The 25053-nt window shown below is 34.8% G+C and overlaps 1 protein-coding gene across 2 annotated transcripts; it reads right to left on the bottom strand.

Moving 5' to 3' along the window:
- Window positions 1-37: 37 nt before the first annotated feature.
- SULT1E1 (sulfotransferase family 1E member 1) lies at window positions 38-23776 on the bottom strand. 2 transcript variants are annotated; one of them, XM_025921805.2, is made up of 9 exons: window positions 23634-23771; window positions 21426-21550; window positions 15947-16111; window positions 13095-13220; window positions 11856-11953; window positions 8157-8283; window positions 6124-6218; window positions 2999-3179; window positions 38-909 (listed from the first exon to the last, which is right to left on the bottom strand). In XM_025921805.2, the coding sequence occupies exons 3-9, from the start codon at window positions 16098-16100 to the stop codon at window positions 797-799; spliced, it is 894 nt and encodes a 297-aa protein (XP_025777590.1). In that variant the 5' UTR covers window positions 16101-16111; window positions 21426-21550; window positions 23634-23771; the 3' UTR covers window positions 38-796. The 2 variants fall into 2 exon arrangements, with proteins under 2 accessions (XP_025777590.1, XP_086561020.1); XM_086704894.1 differs by lacking the exon at window positions 21426-21550 and having other exon boundaries at window positions 23634-23776.
- Between the last annotated feature and the right edge of the window lie 1277 nt (window positions 23777-25053).

Below are 25053 nucleotides of genomic sequence, written 5' to 3'. Positions count from 1 at the left end.
TAAAGAAATTGAACTGTCTGCTTATGTTTTTTGATATTTAACTACTTTTATTTTTGGGGTTTTTTAAAAAAATTTATATATTGTTTAATTTACATCCAAGTTAGTTAGTATATAGTGTAACAATGATTTCAGGAGTAGATTCTTAATGTCCCTTACCCATTTAGCATCCCCCCAACCCCTCCGGCAACCTTCTGTTTGTTCTCTATATTTAAGAGTCTTTTATGTTTTTTCTCGTTCTCTGTTTTTATATTCTTTTTGCTTCCTTTCCCTTATGGTCATCTGTTTAGGATCTTAAATTCCTCATATGAGTAAAGTCATATGATATTTGTCTTTCTCTGGCTGACTAATTTCACTTAGCAGAATACCCTCTAGTTCCATCCATGTAGTTGCAAATGGCAAGATTTCATTCTTTTTTATTGACAAGTAATATTACATTGTATATATATACCACATCTTATTTATCCATTCATCCATTGATGGACATTTTTGGTTATTTTTGACTCGACAATTCAAACTGTGTGTTCCTACATCATACACATAGATCATAGATTTGTAGTAATTTATAGGTTATATATTTGTGCAATATTTGTAAAAAAAAAAAAAAGGAAGAAAAAGAAAGAAAACAAAAAAGACCATAGCCTGGACAAAAATCTTGTTTTTATATTAACATTTCAATAATCATGTGAATCCGATCATGATCCTTCATATGATTCCTTCTCTACCAATCCAAAATTTGAAAAAAGTGAGGAACGATGAGAAGAAAGCTTTAACCTTAGATATGTTAAGAAAACCCTTCTTAGATTTCAGTTCTTAACTTTAGAGTAGACCCTTTCATTTGCTGCTCATAATGTATATCAAATTTCTCATTCAGTGCTACTGTAAAGTGATTCTTCCAGTCTCCTGCAATCCCTGCAACAAAAGAGAAAACATAGTAAATATGTTGTCCAGCCAGAATCATGACATTCTCTAACATTTATTATATTCATTAACACCTAATCAAATTTTATTCTTATAGTCTTCAATTATAAAAGTAAAATATATACCATAAGTAGTATACACACACACACACACACACACACATTTGAGCAAAGAAATATTTGTCCTGATTATTAAAAAACAAACAAAACTCAGCAAATTTCTTTCTCTGACTCTTCTCTCTTGTGCTACTTTACTTAATTTTTCTTCTACAGTTTCCTCTGAAATGTCAGTACTTCTAAGACGAGATCCATGTTTTACCCACTCCCAAGATATGAAATATTATCTTCAAACTAAAACTCAAATCCAGGCTTATGTCTCCATATCCAATTGCCTATCTGATATTGCCACTTGGATTCCTTGTAAGTGTCTCAAATTCAACTAGTTCAAAATTAAATGCATTTTCTCCCCACAAAACTGTGTTTTCTTTGTGTAATTTTCCATAACTTGGTTAATGACAACACTAGATATCCAAGGCATAAATTCATAAGTTGTCCCTCAACTAATTCTAATTCTATACTCATATTCATAATTTTTTCATATCCTTTGCTTCCTCTCAATTTTTGCTTCTGCTGATAGTTAAGCTTCTCAACATTTCCCAGCCTTGTGTTATTGCAAGTCTAGCAGGCTCTTTTGTTTTCCATTACACCCAACCCTCCCCTGGGAGAAGGAGTATCTTAAATTAGTAGTTCCCTTGTCCCCTTAACTCAAGGAGGTCTAAACTTTCATAATTAAATAACCCAAAAAGATAGAAAATATGTGTCCTGAGAATTGAGTAGGGTCTGAGGTTATAGCAGTATGCAGCCCTCTACAAGCATGACTACTATTTTAAGTCCATCATTTTATCATAAAAATACACGTGGACACTATGAAAAAGAAGACTGAGATTATTTGAGAAGTAAACAATGAAAATATAATCCATTTGTTAACTCTCTTTTCAGGGGCTCTCTACTGGTGCCAGTGGCGGGTTTGCTATTCCTATTATTTTAAAAATTCCTGACCCTCTCACTGAAAGTTTCCTTCAAAGAGCAAGATTTTCTCTATTCTGTTCTGCTTCACATATCAGCAAGACCGATGTCCCAATACTCTGTATAATCTATATGCCTTTGGATTTATAGACTGACCATATCTCATCAGATAATTCCTCCTCTCAATAGAATGTCACCTCACTGTATTTTGATATTTTTGGTTAAACAAAGCTGTATGTGCCACAAGTGTTTTGAAGCTTAATCTTTTTAAAACAACTTTAATGAGGTGAACTGATATACAAAGAACTATACACATTTATTGTGTACAATTTGATGAGTTTGTATATTTGCCACTTGGTCTTGAAAAATGTTTACCACTTCGTGAAGGTAAAGCTCATTGTTCCAGGCTTGTTTCCTCATCTCAAAGTGAGGTAACAAAGAAGTTTTCTTTTGAGTGTCTAGTTTGAATTTAAAGAGAATTAGAATTTTAAAATCATATACATTTATATAATGTATAAATTTATGTATATATATTTATATATGTATATTTATATATGTATATACATATATTTATATATGTATATTTATATATGTATATACATATATTTATATATGTATATTTATGTATATATATTTATATATATATTATGTATATAATGTATAAATTTATGTGATATATATAATATAATTTATATAATGTACATGGCGCAGCACCAAGGCCCACAGACTTTATAAATGATAGCTAGTAGGGTCTGGTATTAATGCTGGTACTAAGGCTGGGGTGGCTGCTAGCCTTTCTTAATATGCTGCAGATACTAAGTAATCAATAAGTAGTAGCAATTTAGTAGTAGCAGTAGTAGCAGCAGCAGAAATACTAATGTTTTAATGCCTCTGTAGAACTGGTAACTCAATACAAAAATCACTCAAATGTAAAACAGCTCTGAAGAAAACAAGCTGGGTCCACAGGCTAGAATAACTTCAACAGGTGTCTGCCGGTAACTATTTCAACTTGTGACTTCCTATAGCAATCGGGGCAAATTGCAGGACAAGCTCACCCTTTCTCATGAAGGGAGAAACTTTTTGGTTCATGATTTCTTCTGGTAGTGTTGTATAATTGGTAGATGGGTTGTTCTTCATCTCCTGGAATGAAGTATGTTGTATAATCTTGTCCACAAGCTCTTCTGATGGCTTCCTTCCCAGAAATTGTATCAGTTTTATCACCTCTTTTCTGATATCCTAGAGAAAAAAAAATATTTTGAAACTTTAATTACTAAAGTTAAATATATTGCTATTTGGATTGAGAGAGAGAGGGAGAGAGAGAGAGAGGGAGAGAGAAACTCTTTTTCCCCACTGACATTGGCTTCAAATTAGGTTTCAAGTGAAAATAAAAACAAAACACTTCTTGGAGAAGTGGAATTTTTTTTAACTTCTCTAGGCATTATTATTTTATCCATAATGTAGATATAAAAGATGCTTCAAAGATTGTTAGAATCAACTAAATTAGCTCATGTTTATAAAATATTTTTTATAGTTCTTGATGTTTATTTAGTACATGCTCAATAACTATTATCTAACAGTATGAATATACACTCTCAAAGACTATAGTCTCACCTATAACAGATTAAGTTTTGGGCTAAAAATATGTACACAGTTTTCATTTTTCTCTAATTTATTGATGTACATACTGAGAAGCAAAGTAACCAAAAAGATTAAGAAAAATTATAAAAACTCAAATAGTCAACATGGAACATCAGATGTATATGAATGAACCATAGCTATAAACATCCCCATTCCTATGTCACTCTTATAGTGTGCCCTACCATCCAGGAAAATCATCCAATGCAACTATTCGCAATACCAACTATAACACTTATCTCTGGTGTATAGTTCCCTTTACAAAGAATGCAATTTTCAAATTCTCTGTTCTAAAAATTACAGCTTGCCTGTCAAGCTTCAGCTCAAGTATCACCTTCTTTGGGTAATTTCTTTGAACTAATCCAGTTTGAGTGAGATAACCCTATTTTTGCTCCTATAAATTCCCATATAAGTCTTTATTCTCATAATTTTATTTACTTGTCTATCTTCTACCAAAAAGTTTGTATATCTATATATAATATTAATATATCTTATTCTCTTTCTACTTGATACATTGTAGAAACAAAGGAAAACTAACTTATTCTCTTAGGCACCTTACTGATTCAAATTTGGAGGAGACTTCAACATGGTCATTATCAACCAAAATAGGGAATAAGTGAACATAGACCCTGGGGTGGGAAGGTTGAAATGGTTAGATTAGTTAATAAATTTTTTGTGTGTGAGTTTTAAATTTACTCTTTTCAATATTCTAGTTATAGAGCATAATATTAGGCAATATAATAAACTACATATCATGGTTGTTTCTCTTTTTCAAATTTGTTATACTGTTAAACTCTATAAAGAAATAACACTTCAGTTTCTAAAACATTATGTATGATTTTATTTTAAATTTGTTCTGATCAAAACAACTCTAGAATTTTTGCAACATGGATTTTAATAACTGTACAAAGATGTGAGCAAGAAACAATTATTGATTGCTTTCTTGGTGCTAATAAAGAATGAGAGAAGAAAAGACATTTCTCTTAATAAAGAAACCCGGGATTTGTCTATTTTTGCAAAAATTATTTGTGTACATTTGTGCTTCAACCTACTACTCAATTTATGGAACAGAATACTCAAAATTTCTAGAGTTCTTCCATTTGCAAGTTTTGAACTTCATTCATTCCACTTTCCATTCCCATAAACAACAAAAAACATCAACATAAAACCTGCCGTTCTAAAACTGATCTAATCAACCCTGTGCCTTACTTAATAGTTTTCAAACATACACATATTATCCACAGACAATATATGATTTGGTTTTGCCCAACTGATGTGCATATTTGACGTTTACTCTTTTTCATTCCGATATCATACTTAATTGTAGGACAAGAGCATATATCATGATTCTTGAGCCTATGTATATTTGGGTTGTTTCCAATTTTTATAGTTATGGAGAATGCTGCTTTGAAGATTATTGTACATATAACCTAATGTACACAAACCAGAGTTTCTCAAGAGTATATACGTAGGCATTTGGGAGTGTTAAATCCTGTTTGGTTGCCCTTCTTAGATAATGACAAATTGTTTCCATAGTGTTTCTTATCTTCTGTATCTTCTTATACTTCTATCAGTAATATGGTACTTCTCAATGGTCCACATTAACTGACTTGTTAATTGTCAGTTTGGTGCGTGAAATGCCATCTCATAGTGACTTTTATTTTGTGTTATCCTGATTACTAATGAAGTTGAGAAAAAATACACTATGAGGAAATTTGAGATCATCATACTTTTGCATATTGCTGCTCTGACATTCTGTTTATTCTCTTCTTCTGGAAGTTTGAGTTGATAGATGTGGAATCGTATCACTATCCCACATATCTATCACTCTATTTTTAAAGTATTCTACTCATCTCATTGTAGTACATTCTACGTAATTTCCTCTGCTCCATTTCCACTTCACTAACTTACTATTTAGCCATGTTCTGTCTGTTATATGAACCATCTCTTAATTTTTTAATTTTTAAAAATTATTTTAGAAATTCTATTTTGCTATTTTTTTCAAATCTGCTGAGTCAATTTTAGTAACCTCTTCTTTCTTTGTAAAATATTTTTCTTCTTTTATTTCTTTAAACATATTAAGAATAATTATTTTATAGGGTTTATCTGATAATTCCAACACCTATAGATTTGGAGGCAGTTGACACTTCTTGTCCATCGTGATTCCTTATGTGTTCATATCTGTGTGCGTGTGTGTGTGTGTGTGTGTCTGTTTGCTGTTGTTTTGTGAACTCAAGTTCTTTCAAATTTTATATTTGTTAATTTTTTGAGACTCGGTTTAAATATATTTATTCACGGAAGAGTTCTATTTAATAGCTTCAAATCTGTGTTAATGTATCTGAATTATTATAACTTTCGGAGATGCCTGAATCATCTATTTAAAGACATATTTTTGTATCTAGAGTCTTGTCAAGTGTTAATATTTTAGAAACTATTAAGTTGCCCATATGTTTTCTTTTTTAAAAGTGTTTAATTCCAGTTAGCTAACATACAGTGTTATATTAGTCTTAGGTGTACAATAGTCCATAGGTTTTCAATTTCTCACCTCCTTCATGTCTTCATAGAAGAGAAAAAGCACATGTGGATTCTTCCTCTTTTCCCACCAAGATTTTGCATGTTTATACCAGGAACCATAAGGCACTAAAGTTAGACATAAAAGCAATGTAAGGGCCTGGTATCATCTCTATAAAGCTTGAAAATGAGTATGTAAACAATAGTAACCACAAATAAATATAAATAAATGATCATGGAATGAAAAATAGAGGTCAGTCACAGATCTTAAGCAAATTTCTCTGCAGCAAGAGAGGCAAAGTATGTTGAATAATCCATGTACAGAAATACATTCTAGACTTTCAACATTATGACATGGTTTATGACATGGTTTATGGTTAATTATCTGATTAACTTGATTCACAGCTTATAAGAGCATTTTTGAAATGTGTGCGTGTGTGCGTGCGTGTGTATTTGTGTGTGTGTGTGTGTGTGTGTGTGAAATCAAGTTGTCAGTGAAGGGAGTTGAGTTAATGAAACTATTAATGATCTTATAATGAGAATTCAGTCTAGGTTGAAATTTACTATTCATAAAACTAGCTTTTACAATTAAAGCTGGTAACTATATAACTTTTTATTATATTACTAGCAGTTTATATGGTAGGGATGTTTTCTTAGGGACTCTTAGTGTTATTCTCATTTTTAAAAAGTTAGAAGACTTTTTTTTATTTATTCTTGAGAGAGACAGAGAGACAGAGAGACAAAGCACGAGCAAGGGGGGTGGGGCAGAGAGAGAGAAGGAGACACAGAATCTGAAGCAGGCTCCAGGCTCCTAGCCTAAAGTGGAGCTCCAACCCATGAACCGTGAGATCGTGACCTAAGCCAAAGTCGGATGTCCAACCAACTGAGCCACCGAGGCACCCCCAAAAAGTTAGAACATTTTGAAGATGACGTGATTTGCTCAAAAGTGGTCTCTCTTCCCTTTTCTTTTCTCATGCATATCCCAGTGTTTCACCCAATAAAAAGCTGACCAAATAATATAATGCTGTGTGAGTCAATGCTGTGTGAGACAAGACACTGCTTTGCATTGTCATTGTCCACCACTTCTGTCCTTTGACTCTACTGTCAATTGTTTTTAACATAAAATATTGTATATATGTCTGTATATGTATATGTATATGTATATGTATATGTATATAATTGGATAATTGGATGATCTTTTCATCCAATTTGCAGAGGTACAACATTATCTTTCTCTGACTTACAATATGGGTTTTGACCATCTTTAGACATATGTTAAATTTGTGATGGTTTAGCATAAATTTTTCCAAATTACAGCAACAAACATAAAGTCCATATATTCCACTTTTATTGAGTCAATATTACTCAATGGATATAAAGACATTATTACCATTTTTTTTTTGCAATTATTACGACAGGATCAGAATGGTCTTCTTTAGAAAATACTAGACTCTCTTGAATCCTTTCTTCCTCAACTTTAAATAGTTGCTATAGTCTGGAGTTAATTAAAAGGTAAAATTTCCCATAATTTCTGCTCTAATAACTCTTGTATGGTTCTGAGAAATCTAGTTAAAACATTCAGACTGTACCCTGGATGAAAAGAAAAAGAACTTTGTAGATACTCAGATTTCTTCGTGAATGCTCATCCAACAAAGCACTTGAAATTTTCCTTGGAAACAAATGGGCACTCTCCCTTTTCTATTTCCTTGCCCCCTTATTCAATAGAGTTGTAATGCTATGAGATACTTTTTCTAATAAAAAGAAATGATACAGAATTGGACACTGAATCTCAGTCTTAGAGAGGAAAATGGCTACCTCCAACCTCCAAACACACTTTTATATATTTATTTTTAGGCACTGAACTGGAGTGTCCAGATTCTGCATTTTCCATCCACATCTGGAAACACTGTGCTTGCTCTAAAGTTCAAAGTCTTCTAGAATTTCTGTTTTAATTAAGGATCAGAGAAGATAGCAGACCACAACAGACAACAAAAATATTTGCTCAGAGACGTCATTTGTCTTGTATCATTTACCTTGAAAGAATTCCAAGTAAAGAAGGTGTCCTACCTTGTCCATCCATGAATCTCTCCACAAACTCTTCAAAAGATCCAGGATCTGGATGGCCATTTACCATTAGAAAGAAATAATAAAAGGAAACAGCGACATCTTTGGCGTTCCGGCAAAGATAGATCATCTAAAAGGATGACATTATATATTACGTCACTTGATTTTTTTCAAACATAGTCTCATCAAGAAACATTTATCTTTCCAACTACAAACATAATACATATTCATTGTAAAAAGTATATAAAATATATAAAATTATAAAGAAGAAAAATTCAATAACCTGAAGTGAAAGTATCTTTTTATTCAGTGCCTGTTCTCACTTTTCATTTTGTATGCCATTTTCACGTATAATAACTCATTTTAATGTCACAAATGCAGTCTTTCATGCAGTCTTGGAGGGAACAAACGTATTTAATGGGGGTCTATTTAAATGCACGTTGATCACAGTGAAAATGTAATCTTCACTAACATCGTGTTGAGTTTCTGTACTACATGCAGAAGAAACACCAATCGGAAAGAGCAGTCAGGAAGCCTTGGTTAATTGCCAGTCTGGCACTAAAAAGTTCTATCATCTTGTGCGAAGCACCAGTTTTGTATATAAATTTTCTATCCAGTAAGCAAGTGAGTTGCGTCTGATCTTTACGGTCTTTTCTAGGTCCAGTACACAGTGCTGCAGGAAAAGATCTGCAAAAGGAAACTTCAGCATTCCTGTGGTCTCCACTTCTGCCCTCAGGAACCTGAGCCTTGCCATCAGGGAAGGCTGTTCATGACTCTCCACTGTTTACTGGATTTGATTGGGCTCACTAACTTTTCTTAACTCTTCAAGTTTCTACATTTGCAAACAATTTTAAAGATTTCTTGTAGTATATTCTAAGAAATATGGCTCTCATTTTTAAAGTCCTGCTATAAAAACCTCCAATTACTGCAGAAAAAAGTGAATTTTCTTTTCTTATGAAAGCTATCAATAGCCATATTGAACTTTTCCAATGTAATGTAACACTCTCCTTCTTGCGTTTTGCATACTAGCTGAATAGAACTCATTGCCACTGCATGCATGAATTTACTTCAGATCTTTACCCCTTGCATTTCTTCATGCTGTTCCCTCTGTCTTGAATATTCTCTACATCTCAAAATACTATCCATATTTTAAAGCTTGGTTGCAGGTCTTCATGAGACTTTTTATTTTCTCAGATAGGGGGTGGGGATAACAAAAGCAATCCCTCTTCCCCCTAAACTCCCATTTAGTTTATCTTATCTTCATTTTGACAGATACTATTCTATACCCCAAAGTTTTTGCCATGCATGCTATTCCTGTCTTGGAGGGAAATCTAGATCTTTCTAAAAGATAGGGCTTTGCCTGTATTGCTCTCCAGACAAAGTTGCTAGTTTACCCACAATTCTCTTGGGATCATAATCCACTTTAAAATGCTATACTTGAAACACCCCTGTTCCTGTGATACTTCATACCTCTCACAACTAAAGCTTGTGGTGATTTCCTTGCTTTAATTGAAAATATGAACATCTGCCTCATTGTATTACTCTCCATTCCCAATCTTGTCATCATCCAGTGTAACTTTAGTATCTGTATGCATGAACCATCTAATTCACTAAGTTCTTGTATTCATTGATCATTTCCTTTAGTTTACCACAGCTAACCACTTTTATGACCAAATCACAAATAATGTCAGCACCCTAAAGGTTTCACTTCTGAAGACCTATGCTGGAACATCATGTTTTCTTCCAAGAAATTCCTACTCCTTCTTTCTTCCTTATCAGTTTTTCCCAATATATCTGTCCTGAAACAATTCCAAGGTCTGAAATTTATTGTCCTCAATGTTTCTTTTATGTGTTAGTTTGACCCCCTTTCCCCTCACTTTTTAAAATTCTCTTTTAGCTTCTGGTTCATCACTGTAAATACACTTTTACTAATAGTCCCAATCCATCTATCTTCTTGTCCCTCAGTGAATTACCTCAGAAATGCTCAGGACATGATTCTATCTAACTGTTTGATTGATGTCTGAGATGATAGCCAGTTTTGTGAATGCTAAATAGTTTAGTGAAGACTAAGACTATTGTAAATGGATTGTATCTATTTTCATTTGAGACCTGAAGGGGCCACAACCCATTCTCCAAAAGAAAAAGAGGTAACTTGGTCAAATCTCTTGAAAAAATGGTGATTGCACATCTCCCGAAAAATATATAAATGGTCTAATGAGAGAAACTTTATGTAATGAATGATGTCAGCAGGATGTACATGTTCCATCTAGGATTGTTTTGATGAAAGTTAAACAACAAACAAGAAACTAGAACCTTCAGAATTTTGGACCATCGATCTCCATAAAAATGTCAAACACACCAGCTATCATTAGAGTACAAAATAGAAATGTTTCCTGACTGTGATAAACCCCCAATTTTGTTATTACAACTGCGTATAGTACTTTGATATCTCATACTTGTAGCATATAGGGTTGTGGTATATCCTAAAGAAAGCTAGAAAGGTGTTGAGAAACAGCATCAATAATCCAAGACATAATGTTTTAGGGTTATATATCATTCTCTGTAAAAACCAAAACTGATCACGTCAATCATCAACTCAAAATGTCTGTAACTCCTCATTACCACCAAATAGAGTCCAAACTTCCTAACTTAACTTCAGTGTCTGTTGTGATCAAGCCCTAGCTTATCTCCCTTCATTTATCCAGCCAATGTGTATAGTCAACCTAGCAACTGAAATGAACTTGTTTCAGATCATCATTAGGGTTGCCTCTGGGATTGTATAGACTAACTCCAATACATCTTTTAAATATCAGCTGAGATGTTACTTGTTCTTGAATACCTGCCTTACTGTAATATCTGGGCCAGAATTCTCTTACTTGACCTGTGACACCTACTGCATCGTCTGCTTATTTGTCCCTTTCCCCCAATGGACCATGTGATCATGAAGACAAGGCTTGCACATATATTATTAATCCTTACATTGCTGGCACACAATAGATACTCAGTAAGTAATTATTATATAATACTTGTCTGGTTTATCTTTTTCTAGTTTGCTTGAATGCCTCAACATGCCAAGTACAATAGTTTGCAAAAAGGAATACATTCAATACAATCATTAGTAACAAATACAAAAGTAGCTACCATTTACCAAATGTTTATAATATACTAGATACCGTGTTAAGCACTTAACAAGCATTATTTCACTTAATTCCTATAACAGCTCCACCAGGAAGATGCTGTTATTATCCCCTTGCAGATGAATATCTTGGAGTGGCTTAGAGTTTACCTGTTTTTTTTCCAAATAACCTCTAGAGTTGGAGTTGAAATATAGACTCTAACTACACTGACCTTAATCCATATTTATTAAATATCTGTAGGTTCCATGAAAGAACAAATAAATGTGTATAAGACACAGGATGCTACCTGACTTGATCATTGCAAAATTATTTTGAGTTGGATGACTTTTTTTAATGTTTATTTATTTTTGAGAGAGAGAGCTTGTGCAAGGCGGAGGAGGGACAGAGAGAGAGGGAGACAGAGGATCTGAAGCAGGCTCTGCACTGACAGCAGAAAGCCTGATGCGGGGCTCAAACTCATGAACTGTGAGATCATGATCTGAGCCAAGGTCAGATGCTTAACCGACTACAGCCACCCAGGTGCCCCGACTTGGATGAAGTTTTAAGAATACTAGACTCTGGTTACCTTACAGTTATTTTCCCAAAATGAGGCTGGAAGAATGTCAGCTGGCAGATGAGTCTTCACTATTCTAGGAGATGCCATCTGTTTTAATTGTTTTACTCCTGATTTTTAAAAAGTTAAAGGTTATATACAACTTCCAAAATTATAAATATTTATGTGGATTTTATAGATATTTTTAAAATAGAAGTAACTTTAAGATTCTATATTGTATTCATAGTAATAATACATACTCGCTATGATAGAAGTTTACATAGAGGAAATTATAGAGAAAACAACAAGATAAGATACAATTTCACCATATTGGAAAAAATAAGTATTAATATTTTGGTGAGCAGCCTTCCATATAAATGCAGTTGACCTTTGAACAACATGTGTTTGAACTTCCCAGGTCCACTTATATATGAATTCTTTTACAGTACAATACTATAAACGTAGTTTCTCTTACTTATGATTTTGTTAGTAACATTTGCTTTTCTCTAGCTTACTTTATTATAAAAATACAATATATTAATACATGTATAAAATACAAAATATGTGTTAATCGACTGTTTACATTATTGGCAAGGTTTCTGATCCAATAGTGGCCATTAGTAGTTAAATCTGGGGGGAGTCAAAAGTTATATGCAGATTTTTTTATTGTGTGAGGGGTGATCATCCCTAACCTCAGCATTGTACAAGGGTCAACTGTATATCTCTATGCCCAGTCTCAGAGCCATCTAAATACCACACATGCAGACAGAATTTTTAGTACCTTCTAATTGATTTTTCCTTAACATATTATATTGAAACTACAAGGAACATAAGCCAACCTAATTTTTTTAATGATTTCATAGTGTTATTGTATCACATTAAGCTATTCCTTTTTTTGATTAATGCTTAAGTTGTTTCTAATTTTTCACAATATTTAAAGAACCTCTGATGAATATCATTTTGGATATATCCTTGAAAATTTACATATATTTTTCTAATGTTTAAAGTATTATCACATTCAGCCATATAGGGATAAATGCTTACATATTACTAGACTCTACTGAGGGCATATAAAAGCTATCCTTATTCACTCTATATCAGACAAATGCTATACCATAAACTCTGTCAAGATTTAAATTTAAATTTATGTACTCTCCATGTAGAGGACATCATACTAATTGTCACTCTTGCTTCCTCTCTCTTTTCTTGCACCTGCTATAGCCACACTTTAAAATATATGTAAACAGCTTTAAACATCTACTTAAATATTACCATTCATCAGCTCTTCTCTTCTGCACTCCAAGAAAGGTATTCGATTAAAAATGACATCTTCTTTGCATTTTTCCACATCACCCTCTTTGCAGATCATGTATACAATTTCACTAACCCAGGTTGTACCTGTAAAAATTAGACAAACCTTAGTGTATCACTGACAATGCAGGGCTGATGATGCAGGTAGTGGATTTATAGCTGGATAAAGTAGGAAGGTACCAGTGCAATATTATTTGAAAGATAGAACAGCCACAGAACTTGGGGCATCTGGGTGGCTCCATCTGTAAGCATCTGACTCTTGATTTCAGCTCAGATCATGATCTCACGGTTTGTGAGATTGAGGCCCATGTCTGGCCCTGTGCTTGGGATTCTCTCTCTTCCTCTCTCTGCCCACCCTGCTTGTACTCTCTCTCTCTCAAAATAAATAAACTTAAAAAAAAAGAAGCATTAAAAAAAAGAATCGCCACAGAATTCAAGAAATATTTCTTCTAATACTTACTCTTGTAAGACCCAAAAATAGTCTCAAGAAATAAGGATGAATATTGTAGTAAGACACGCCTATGGTAGGAGTCCAAATTTGTCCATGATTAATTGGGACATTATGCAAGCTGATAACAATTTGGGATTTAAATTTTTACATCTAAAAAGTAGGGAGGCTTGATTTATCAAAATATTCCTGCAAGGAAAGCATTGTATTTAAACATTATCAGGAAAAACAAAGAAGAATAAGACATAGTTCCTCACCTCTAGGACAAGTTAACAATAAATACGCTTAAGGCAAATAAAGTCATACAAGGGAAAATAATACACAACTGAATGCTGAGCTTAATTCAAAGAAAGAAAAGATGACTATTGGAGTATGGAGAAAGAAAGCTTTCAGGTAAGTCTTGAAGAATGGACTAAATGCAGGTGGGCTAGAAGGAAGAACTGAAAGAATTGAAGAAGCCAGAGAGCATACTCTCAGAGTCTCCCACATCCACATATGTGCTATTCCTTCAGCCTGGAACCCTCTTCTATGAGCTAAACTTCTCATGTCTTTGCTTTGCTCATTCTAAGAAGCCTCTGAAAGGCTCCAAGTGAGGTGCACCTTCTATATGTTGTCGCAATACCCTACTGGACTTCCTTCACCCAAAGCGGTTTCATACTGTATTGTATCTGCCACTTTATTTATATTTACCATCGGATTATAAACACTGAGAGGGTAGAGATTAGGTGTGTTTTGTTCACCATTATATCTCCAGTGGCTAATATTACACTTGTCACATAGCAGGAACTCAATAAATATTTGCTAAATGAATAAATGAGAAAACAGAAAAGGAAAGCTCATGCAAAGAAATAGTGAAGAGGCAGGCCAGTGAGAATAATCAGTCCCTACATTTTTCGGAATAATGTGAGTAAGGAGGTGTCATTTATTCATTCATTCATTCATTCATTGTTTTCAACATATATATTGAGTACAAGGTTGTCACTATGCTAAATGCCAAGAATACACAATTAAATAAGATATGGTCACTATGCTGATGTTACAGGAGGATTTAGACTACCTTTTCTAATAGATATCTGTAAATACTGTGCCAAAATACAAAATGTTAATTTTGAAAAAAGAAAAAAAAAGTAAAGAGACTTGAATAACAGAAGATACACTGAAGCACGCTTTAGCCACAAATTTACTGATAGCTTCTTAAGCCTCAACTTGAGTCCCCGTTCAGAGGATACAGAAAAGAATAGATCGAATCCTTGCCTTCTAGTGCTCAGATGTGCTTTGGAGAGTTGCAAACAATGCTTGATAATTACAACACTTCTTTTTTCTTAAGATGCTGTAATACAGGTGGGTACAGGAATTCAAAGGACTGCAAAGGAGGAACATTTAACTCAGTGTGCTGCTGCTGCTGTGATGTTTCAACAAGAAATGCCTTCAAGACATGAGAATTGAACTCAGCCTTAACACATTATTGGCATTAGTTCACTGGTTTTGTGAGTCAGAGACTGGTTCTACCAAGCAGAACTGTCTTTTTTTTTCAATCAAAGGTCACATACTTAAGAATAATATAGTGGTGAAGAAAAGAATTGGAAATAGATTATAAAGCCTAAATTGAAGAAGAGATAGGTGGGGAAGATGCTGCCAAGGCAAGCAGACAGCAAGCATAAAATTCCTTGTAGTTCATACTAAAGAGTTTGAGCTTTTGATAAGTTTTAGAATGGCAATGTTGTACACTGAGCAAGAGAGTAAGATTATCAGGATTGTGTTTTGGAAGAATTCCTCTGGTGGAAGGGTAAAATAACAATGGAGTGAGAGATATTTAGTGCTTAACATATGTAAATGTTTAAATGTAGCAACCAGAGAAGTCTGGATCAGATCTTCCTAATTTCTCAAGATCTATGGCTGTAAAACTTCAGAACTACGAGCTAATTTCAGGAAAAAAAAAAGATGTTGCTTAAAAAAGGAGTTTGGGGCATAGCCTTAAAGAAAAAGAGCTTTAGCTGAAAAAGAATTTTTTAAAAGTTTGCAAAAATTGCTTATACTTTGTTTATGTGATGACGATAATGACATTAGATAAACACAGTTGGTAGTTTAAATTTTTAGTTATGATTCTATATTCATCCATTTATATTACATAATTTTCTAAAGTGGCCAACCATACCTATCTCTCAATGTGCTACTCAGGTTATAGGTACAGATTGTGCTCTTAGAATACAGCTATGATATTCCACTTTTTCTATGTCTAAACTACTGTATCTTTCACATGAAAAATGAGTATGGTAGAAGTGAACAGCTTAATATTTACTATTCAAGGTGGGTTTGTCATTTCTAGGTGAAAAGAGAATGACATTGACATACTAAGGAGACTTACCAGATTTAGGATAGGTGGCAATGACAATGTCATCTGGTCTTGCCTGGAATGTCTCCACATCATCCCAATGTTTTATAAAATCTTTATACATTAGAATTCCATGGATTTTGCCAAAGTATTCACAATAGTCAGAAGATTTGGAAGAATCCATCATAAAGCGGTACACTAAAAGAAAAAAAATGTATGTTTTCCACTTTATATATACTTTAAAATATTTTAACATTAATAATAGCTCTAATTGAGGTTCTATTGGGTGTCTAGCATTTCTTAGCTATTGAGCATTTAAGGTAAAAAGCATATTGAAGGAGTATATAATATAGTCTTGGTGTTTTAAGAATCTCTACTATTAAGAAGGTAAGTCTAGCATATAAAAAGAGTAAGAAAGTACAAGGCACTATAAACTGTTTAACTACATTAAAATTATATTTATATACAATATTTGACATAGAAAATTCCATGATGAAGGATAACACAAGAACACTCTATTTCTGTACAAATTGATGGGGTATATAAAGAGATGAATATGCTCAAAAATACAACAATATTTTGGTAGATAATCACTCTGATTAAATATGTATACATTAAATAACAATAAAGATTGATGGTAACATTCGATAGCTATTGCCATATAGCTTCCTTAGTTCCTGAATATATTTCATTTAATGAAAAAATTCAAATGCTCAACGAGTGTATATAAAAGAAGATAAAATGAATGAAACTGTAATGGATATTTCTAAGACATGGATTCCTGAGGGAATAGAAGATTCCTCTGGGAACTCTCGCATTACTTTTAATTTTCTCTTTCACTTGATTAGTAAAGTAGTGGATATTCCCATTGAATAACTTGTCTGAAACCTATAAGGGTAAACAAGATGGTTATCACAGATAATTCATTTCCTGATTCCATGACAACCCATTTTGTGTTCAGGGTTGGTCATAGAATTTTTAATTAAGCAAAATTTCCTTCATTGACTCAACTTCTTCTACTATCTTTTCTTCTCCATTCTGTTTGTGATATAGCATCTCAACAAATTTCGTCCGTCTTTGATATTAGCCACTCTAGATCTCCTTTTTATTCATCTGTGTGAACCAGACTAATGCAAATCCACCATGATGATGTCTCTGTGACCTGAAGCCTTCTTGAGCACATCACCTCCTACCCTTAAGTATACCCTTGGGGCAAAATGTCCTTGATCCACTCTGGAGACATGACTATGACACACACTTATTCTTAAACATTCTCCTCTTGGATGGTCCCCTAGCAGTGCTCCCAGCCTGTAGCGTTACAAAAGCAAATCTTAAGGGAGGTGGGGTTACAGAGATCTACTTGTCTTGTGTGACCCAACATACTCTTTTGTCCGTAAGTCCTCTTAATAAGCCATTTCTTTTTTTTTTTTCAATATATGAAGTTTATTGTGAAATTGGTTTCCATACAACACCCAGTGCTCATCCCAAAAGTTGCCCTCCTCAATACCCATCACCCACCCTTCCCTCCCTCCCACCCCCCATCAACCCTCAGTTTGTTCTCAGTTTTTAAGAGTCTCTTATGCTTTGGCTCTCTTCCACTCTAACCTCTTTTTTTTTTCCTTCCCCTCCCCCATGGGTTTCTGTTAAGTTTCTCAGGATCCACATAAGAGTGAAACCATATGGTATCTGTCTTTCTCTGTATGGCTTTAATAAGCCATTTCTTGTCAAGCTGGACTTGGCCTTTTTCTTTGGTTTTATAGTTTCTTCAGTCTTTGGAAGTCATTTTGCATATACCTCCCTCTCATGAATCACTCTTGCTAAAAGCTGCCTGATACACTTATACATTTGTAACTGCTATGGCTTTTATTGTCTTTTTCAGAGAGCTTGTAGTATAACAGGAGCCTTCTGGAGGTAGCAGTTCTTTTAGCCACTCAATGTGTTTCCTTCAATATAGAGAATCCCAATTCATGAGAGATGCATTATAAAGAGAAAACGAGGATGGGCGCCTGGGTGGCGCAGTCGGTTAAGCGTCCGACTTCAGCCAGGTCACGATCTCGCGGTCCGTGAGTTCGAGCCCCGCGTCAGGCTCTGGGCTGATGGCTCAGAGCCTGGAGCCTGTTTCCGATTCTGTGTCTCCCTCTCTCTCTGCCCCTCCCCCGTTCATGCTCTGTCTCTCTCTGTCCCAAAAATAAATAAACGTTGAAAAAAAAAATTAAAAAAAAAAAAAGGGAAAACGAGGGTCACCTGGGTGGCTCAGTCTGCTAAGTGTCTGACTCTTGATTTCAGTTCAGGTCTTGATCTCATGGTTTGTGAGTTCGAGCCCCACATTTGTCTCAGTGCTGACAGTGCAGAGCCTGCTTGGGATTCCCTCTCTGCCTCCCCCTCACCCTGCTTTCTTTCTCTCTTTCTCAAAATAAACAAACTTAAGAAAAAAATAAAGAGAAAAATGAAATTGCAATTACCATGACAAATGGATTCACCTAAAATAAGAAATACCTGATGGTAAACTTTTAGTAAGAGAAGTCTTACAAACCAAATCAAATGAATAGACCATTGACTTCTAAAGGCTATTTCCAGTCATGTTTTCCCCACTATATTTGTAGCCTGCACATTACAGATGGAGACTTTCAGATGTTGCCTCCTAACTCCCAATCACTAGCACCTGGCACTAATTCCATGGATTCAGTCCCTGTCATTTCCCTCATTTTTTTCCTTTGCACTCACTGCTCTCCTTCAGAACCTATCCAACTATTGATTGAATATGAAACTGGCTTTCCAACTGGCTTTCCTATAAAAAGTGAAAATCTCTTCTTTCTACAACCACCAGTAAAAGGAAATGGATATTCTTTACTAGGCATTTACTTTGTGCCAGATTTGAAAAGTTTTATTTTAAAATCTTATTTATATGTCATAAAATTACATCAAAATTACATCATTACATCATTACATCATTAATTAGGTTAAGTCTGTCCTGCATCAGACTCCTTGAAGACATAAAACATATTTTTCTTATGCAAGGAAGGGCAAAAGTGCACATTTTTATGTATACATGTAAATGTACATATATAAATATCTATCTATCTATTTATTTATTTTGTCAGAGAGAGACAGAGAGCAAGCAAGCAAACTGGGGGAGAAGCAGAGAGAGGTGAGAGAGAATCCCAAGCAGGCTCCACACTGTGAGCATGGAGCTCCATATGGATGTCAATCCCACAAACCATGAGATCATGACCTGACTCAAAATCAAAAGTCAGATGCTTAACAGAGTGAGACACTCTCAGACACCCGAAATATCCTTATTTTTGATACATAATTGGTGAAAAAAATTAAACAACATATAGAAAATGAAAGTGCCTTCTTTATCCAAACTAAAGAGATAATCGCTCCTAATACCACGATATTTATGCTTCCAAATATTTAAATGTACATAAAACCTATACACTTATGTACCTAATTTAATTTGTATTATTATTTTTTTTAATGTTTATTTATTTTTGAGAGAGAGAGAGAGACAGAGTGTGAGTGGAGTAGGGGTAAATGGAGAGGGAGACACAGAATCCAAAGTAGGTTCCAGGCTCTGAACTATCAGCACAGAGCCTGATGAGGGGCTTGAACTCATGAATCTCAAGATTATGACCTGAGTCAAAGTTGGACGCTTAACTGACTGAGCCACTCAGGCGCCCCTAATTTGTATTATATTTTACATTCACTTTGTACTCTATTCTTTCACTATATAATGTGAGCATTTTGCTGTTAATATATAAATTCTGTTTTTATTCTTATAAATTATACATAGAAGTCCATAGTATGGGTGTAATATAGAAAATAATTCTTTTTTTAAAATGTTTTTTGAGGTTTATTTATTTTTGAGACAGAGGGAGAGAGAGCACGAGTGCGGGAGGGGCAGAGAGAGAGGGAGACACAGAATCCAAAACAGGCTCCAGGCTCCAAGCTGCCAGCACAGAGCCTGATGTGGGGCTCGAACCCATGAACCGTGAGGTCATGACTTGAGCCAAGTTGGACACTTAACCGACTGAGCCACCCAGGCGCCCCGAAAATAATTCTTTAATGATGGAAATTCTTGTTTTTCCCAACTTTTTTTAGATATAAGTAGCACTCTAATGAATGTCTCTATGTTTTTCACAATTATCTTCACAGTGACAATGGAATTGCCAAAATAAAAGGTATATTGTTAAATATTTTTTAATCACTAAAATTATACCAATTTGCACACTATATGAAATTGCCTATATTCTCACGTGCTCACCAGTATTTGCAAATTATTTGTTGTAATCTTTCACAATTGAAAATATATGTTTTTAAAACTGTGTTTCAGAGATATTTTATAACTTTTTGTTTTCATCTCTTATAAATTTATTGGCTTTTTAAATTATTTTGATCCATTTTGTCTATTAAGGCTGTTACTTTTTCCTAACTGATTTTTTACCTAGTAATTTACTGTTGATTTTATATTGAAAGTATGGCTTATTTTTCTGTTTTATATGCCAGTAATATTTAAACTCTTTTATAGTTTAATATTTAATAATATTTAAATTAATATTTAAACTCTTGTATAGAAGTTTATTGCTCATAAAATCAAATGTGTCAAATTTTTGCCTTATGTTTGATATGGTAGTGTAAATATTTCAATTCATATGTTCATATAAAGAGAAATACATGTGTTAAAAGTTTATATATTCCTTTTAATTTAGATGATTAATGTGTACATAACAAAGAATAGAATATAATTTTAAGAGTGTGGGCCCTAAAGTAGACCACACTGCTTATTTTTTTAATTGTTTTTTAAACTTTATTTACTTATTTTTTTAAAGCAACAGAGTATGAGTGTGAGCAGGGGAGGAACAGAAAGAGAGGGAGAGAGAGAATCCCAAACAGGTTCCATGCTGTCAGAGCAGAGCCCAATGTGGGGTTCAAACTCACTAACTATGAGATCATGACCTTAGCCAAAATCAAGAGTCAGATGCTTAATGGACTGAGCCACCCAGTTGCCCTTAGACCACCTCATTTAAATCCTTGCTGTGCTATTTGAAATTATATAATCTTGGCAAATTATTTCACCTCAACTGAAGTATAAATTCCCATTATAAATGCTTAATAAGCATGAGTCCGTATTGTTATTGTGTCAAATCCATATGATAATAGAGCGTAGAGAGCAAGATGGAGTCTGTCATGTCACGTAAGAGCCTGGGTCAAGCAATGACAGTAGCGGTTAAGGGTACTGCAGCCCAGCCAAGATACCGCCCGGACCAGCATCAGCTGACACCCAGAACTGATAACAAGCAGAAGCAGAGGAGGTCTGCAGGGGGCCCAAGACCCTTTCAAAAGGGGAGGATTTTTGCAACAAACTGTCAGACTCTTCAGACATGACCCTTCTATGTCTGACCACTTAAAAAAGTCAGCTGCCTCTGAGGGCTCTGCCTGACTGATTTCTGAACAGAACTGAGGTCCTTCACCACTTGAACATAATAGGCAATACGTGCTGGATGCTGACCTGGACGTGACCGAAGCTCAGCTTTGAAGCTTTGACTGATTTTGCGTTTGGTTCATTAACTGACTTCCCACACCCTTCTGTTGCCTTGTTGGTTGTGTAGTGTGTCTTCTATTCTGCTCTGTGTGCTGTGTAAGAAACCAAGTTTAATCATATGGTGAAATGACATTGAGTTTGGAATCCTGAGCCTGCTTTATGATTATGATTAACTTTGCCTTATGATTCAATAAAGCTGACAATGTGGAAAGACACAACTTGCATGTGTGCCTTCACAGCCAGCTCATGACAAGGAGCCAGACACTTATGACCTTCTAAGTTAGAAACAGTACACATTACGTGGTAATATCTCCTTTCAAATCAGGGAAAATATGTGTTGTCAAAATTCCCAAGAATATATTTCAGAAATATAAAATTATCTGGCAAAACTGATGATCAGTTATCTGTTTTCTCACTGGGGAGAGTAAAATCTGTAAATATCCAATGTGACTTTCACACAATGTGACTTCTAGGTGTTTACTCCACTAAAGTTCTTTGGGACAACCCAGTATAGCATTTATTTCATTTCGGCCTCAGATTACACACCAGAAGAGAGACAAAATGAAAAATTTTTTCAATTATTGTTTCTGACTCAAGAATGGCTTAATGTATGTTTTGGAAACCACAGAATAACACTAGTCCTGCATGTTCTTACTTAAAAGGGAAAAAAGTTCCAGTTCCTATTGGCAAACTCAACTCTTTCAAGACCTCTCTCTCAAGTATGTTAGATGTAATCTCACCAGAATTATGACATTTTGATTAAAAATCAGTTTTGTTAATAAATCACCCTGTTCCTTAAACCTTCTTTGTTGTCAGACAATAGAAATCTTTCACTAGAAGAAATGTGTATAAAGGTGTTGCTTGCCCAACCTACTGATTTGTTTATTAATGTGAACAACTTTCTCGGTATTCTGCCAAGTTTGCAAAAATTGGCTTACAGTCAATTGGGAGTAGCTGATATATCATTCGGCACTTGGCTGACTTCTAGCTGCCCCTTCATGGTCAATTTTGGTCTCAGGGTTAAGCAAAGAGGCATATAATAATATCTATTTTCTTGTTAACGTCTTTTGGTAAATTATCTCTTATCACAATGTATGGACTTACACTCTAGATGATCTCTTCTTTCTTAAAAATTTATTTCAGTTAGAAATTGTCAATTTTATTTTCTAACTCAGTATAAAGGTTATTGTGGTCTAGAAACACCAACAAAAAATTGTTAAAACTGTGATTTATAAATTCAGTTGAATTCAGAAAGAATTTTTCTTTTTATTCCTCTTTTTTCTTCTTTTCTTCCTGTTTTCTTTCTCCCTTTTTCTATCCTCCCCTCTTCCATCCCTTAATCTGACTCTCATTCAGCAAATAATCTCTGTGAGTGCCTACCTCATTTCCAGACACAGTGTTAAGTGTTGAGCAAACTGTGGGCAGTGCAGATGTATAGGGTTTGCTCAATCCTCATCATCTTCTGCTTACTTGGATTTGGGTAAAATGGCTGGAAGCAGAGAATATCCTTTTCTCCATCAATCTACCCCAGCCTCAGCACTATGTCACAAAGCAGATGCTGAAAAATACTTGTTAAATTTAATTGCTAGATCAAATCTCTCTGGGCTTTCCAATTTTAATTAAGGACTCCTAGATAAAATAGGTACTATGCTGCCAAAAATCTACCTGTCAACTATTTACTAAGGACTTGGATATATGCTGTATTTTTTCTGATGTATCTCACCTAAAAGTAATGATAATATTTACAAGGCCCATGGTACTATGAGACTGGTTCTGACATATTTCACAGAAGTGATCACCAGACTAGAAGTCACTCTTCATTTTAACTGTTTCTACTCTGCTTGCTCTGTTTCCTTATTAATGAAATGGATAACATCCATTAATGAAATGGATAACAGCATTCAGGACTTACAAGGTAACTATGATATTGTAGTTTTGTGTTAAAATTATTTAAACAGAAAAGCATTATGTAATGCAAGATTTATTTTTAATGTCAAACAAGGGACTTAAAAAGGCTTTAACATGCTTTACATTATTAAGTAACTAAAGTATTAATATAGACTTTATTCTCTCTATATTTCCTTTTTTAACAGTTTTGTGATATATAATTTGCCCCTAAACTTTTTATATCTAAAATTTTAATATTAATATCAGTAATAAAAATAAAAATACAACCTGTCCAGATGATCCTGGGAAGGAAACTGGATGGTCCAATTTAGTTTTCTTTAAACTCCACTCAGGTTTTAGGCTGCCAAAAAAGATGAGAACCACTTATGCATTTGGGATGTTTCCGGTGAGCTTTTATTCTCCATGCCAGAGAAGGAGGCGGAGATAAATTTGTGGGGGTTGGTCTTCTGGAGTCTGTGATTCACTGGAGTATCACAAATATGTATACATACCAGCTGATGCACTTAGCCAGAGTCATTCTCATTCATACAGAGATGTTAAAAAGCCTCTGCTGTTATTTTTCATTTCTGGCTCACAATCAAATTCCTAAATTTGCCAGTAGCAATCAGTGGGTGGGGGAGAGGGAGGGAGAGGAAGTGACTGGGAAAATGAAGGAGAAAGGGTTTGGAGAAAAATATATGAGAACTTGAAAGGGGGGTCCTTTATTTACTCACTGGCAAATAATAAAATGAGGCTGACCTTCAAAAAAGTAAACTTCCTAAAGGAGTGAGAGAAGAAAAAGAGAAGGAAAAGACAGGAGGGCAGTGAGGACCCTGGATCGGGAGACCCAGCTTCGCTTCCTGAGAACTGTTTAAGAAGGCTTTGTAGTACCTGGTTGTGTTCTAACAAGCCAATTGGAAAACTACATCCTGCTTAAGATCTTTGCCTTTAACTCTGAAGCAGCCCTGAAAACAGATGACAGCTAAGGAAAGAATGTAGACATCACTCACCTTTGAGCTATTATTTTAAAATTCTCTTCACTCCCAAACACACACTTAATGTATAGTGTGGAATTTCCACGTAAAGTTAATCATTAATCTCAATGGAATTTAGATAAGAGAATGTAAAAAATAAAAGGTCAAAGGTTTGTGCAGCCCAAGAACCCTTCACCTTTCTTCTTTGCAGCTCTCTGCACCTGGTTTGTCTTCAGTTGAGGAGATTCTTCCTTGTTCCTGCCCCTCTACCCTCACCAATACCTTCAAACCAATTAGTTTCAAACCTGATTACTTCCCATTCGTCTCTTGATTTTTTTTTTTTCCAACGTTTATTTATTTTTAGGACAGAGAGAGACAGAGCATGAACGGGGGAGGGGCAGAGAGAGAGGGAGACACAGAATCGGAAACAGGCTCCAGGCTCTGAGCCATCAGCCCAGGGCCTGACGCGGGGCTGGAACTCCCGGACCGCGAGATCGTGACCTGGCTGAAGTCGGACGCTTAACCGACTGCGCCACCCAGGCGCCCCTCGTCTCTTGATTTTAATGAGATGGCATTTCCTCTGAAAGGCCTTCCGTGACTCTTGCAGAACTGAATATCCTTTAGAGTCACCTTCAAACCCTACACTGTCCTCTGTAACACTTTCTCCACTGTGCTGAAGTTAAACTTTATTTGTCCTGCTCCTTATTAGCACATAACTGATTTAGACACAAGGT

This window comes from Puma concolor, chromosome B1 (genome assembly GCF_028749965.1).
Source record: "Puma concolor isolate L17-30 chromosome B1, mPumCon1.1.hap2, whole genome shotgun sequence".
Taxonomy (NCBI): domain Eukaryota; kingdom Metazoa; phylum Chordata; class Mammalia; order Carnivora; family Felidae; genus Puma; species Puma concolor.
The sequence above is the reverse complement of the archived record's forward strand: the minus strand, read 5'-3'. Positions and strand labels throughout refer to the sequence as shown.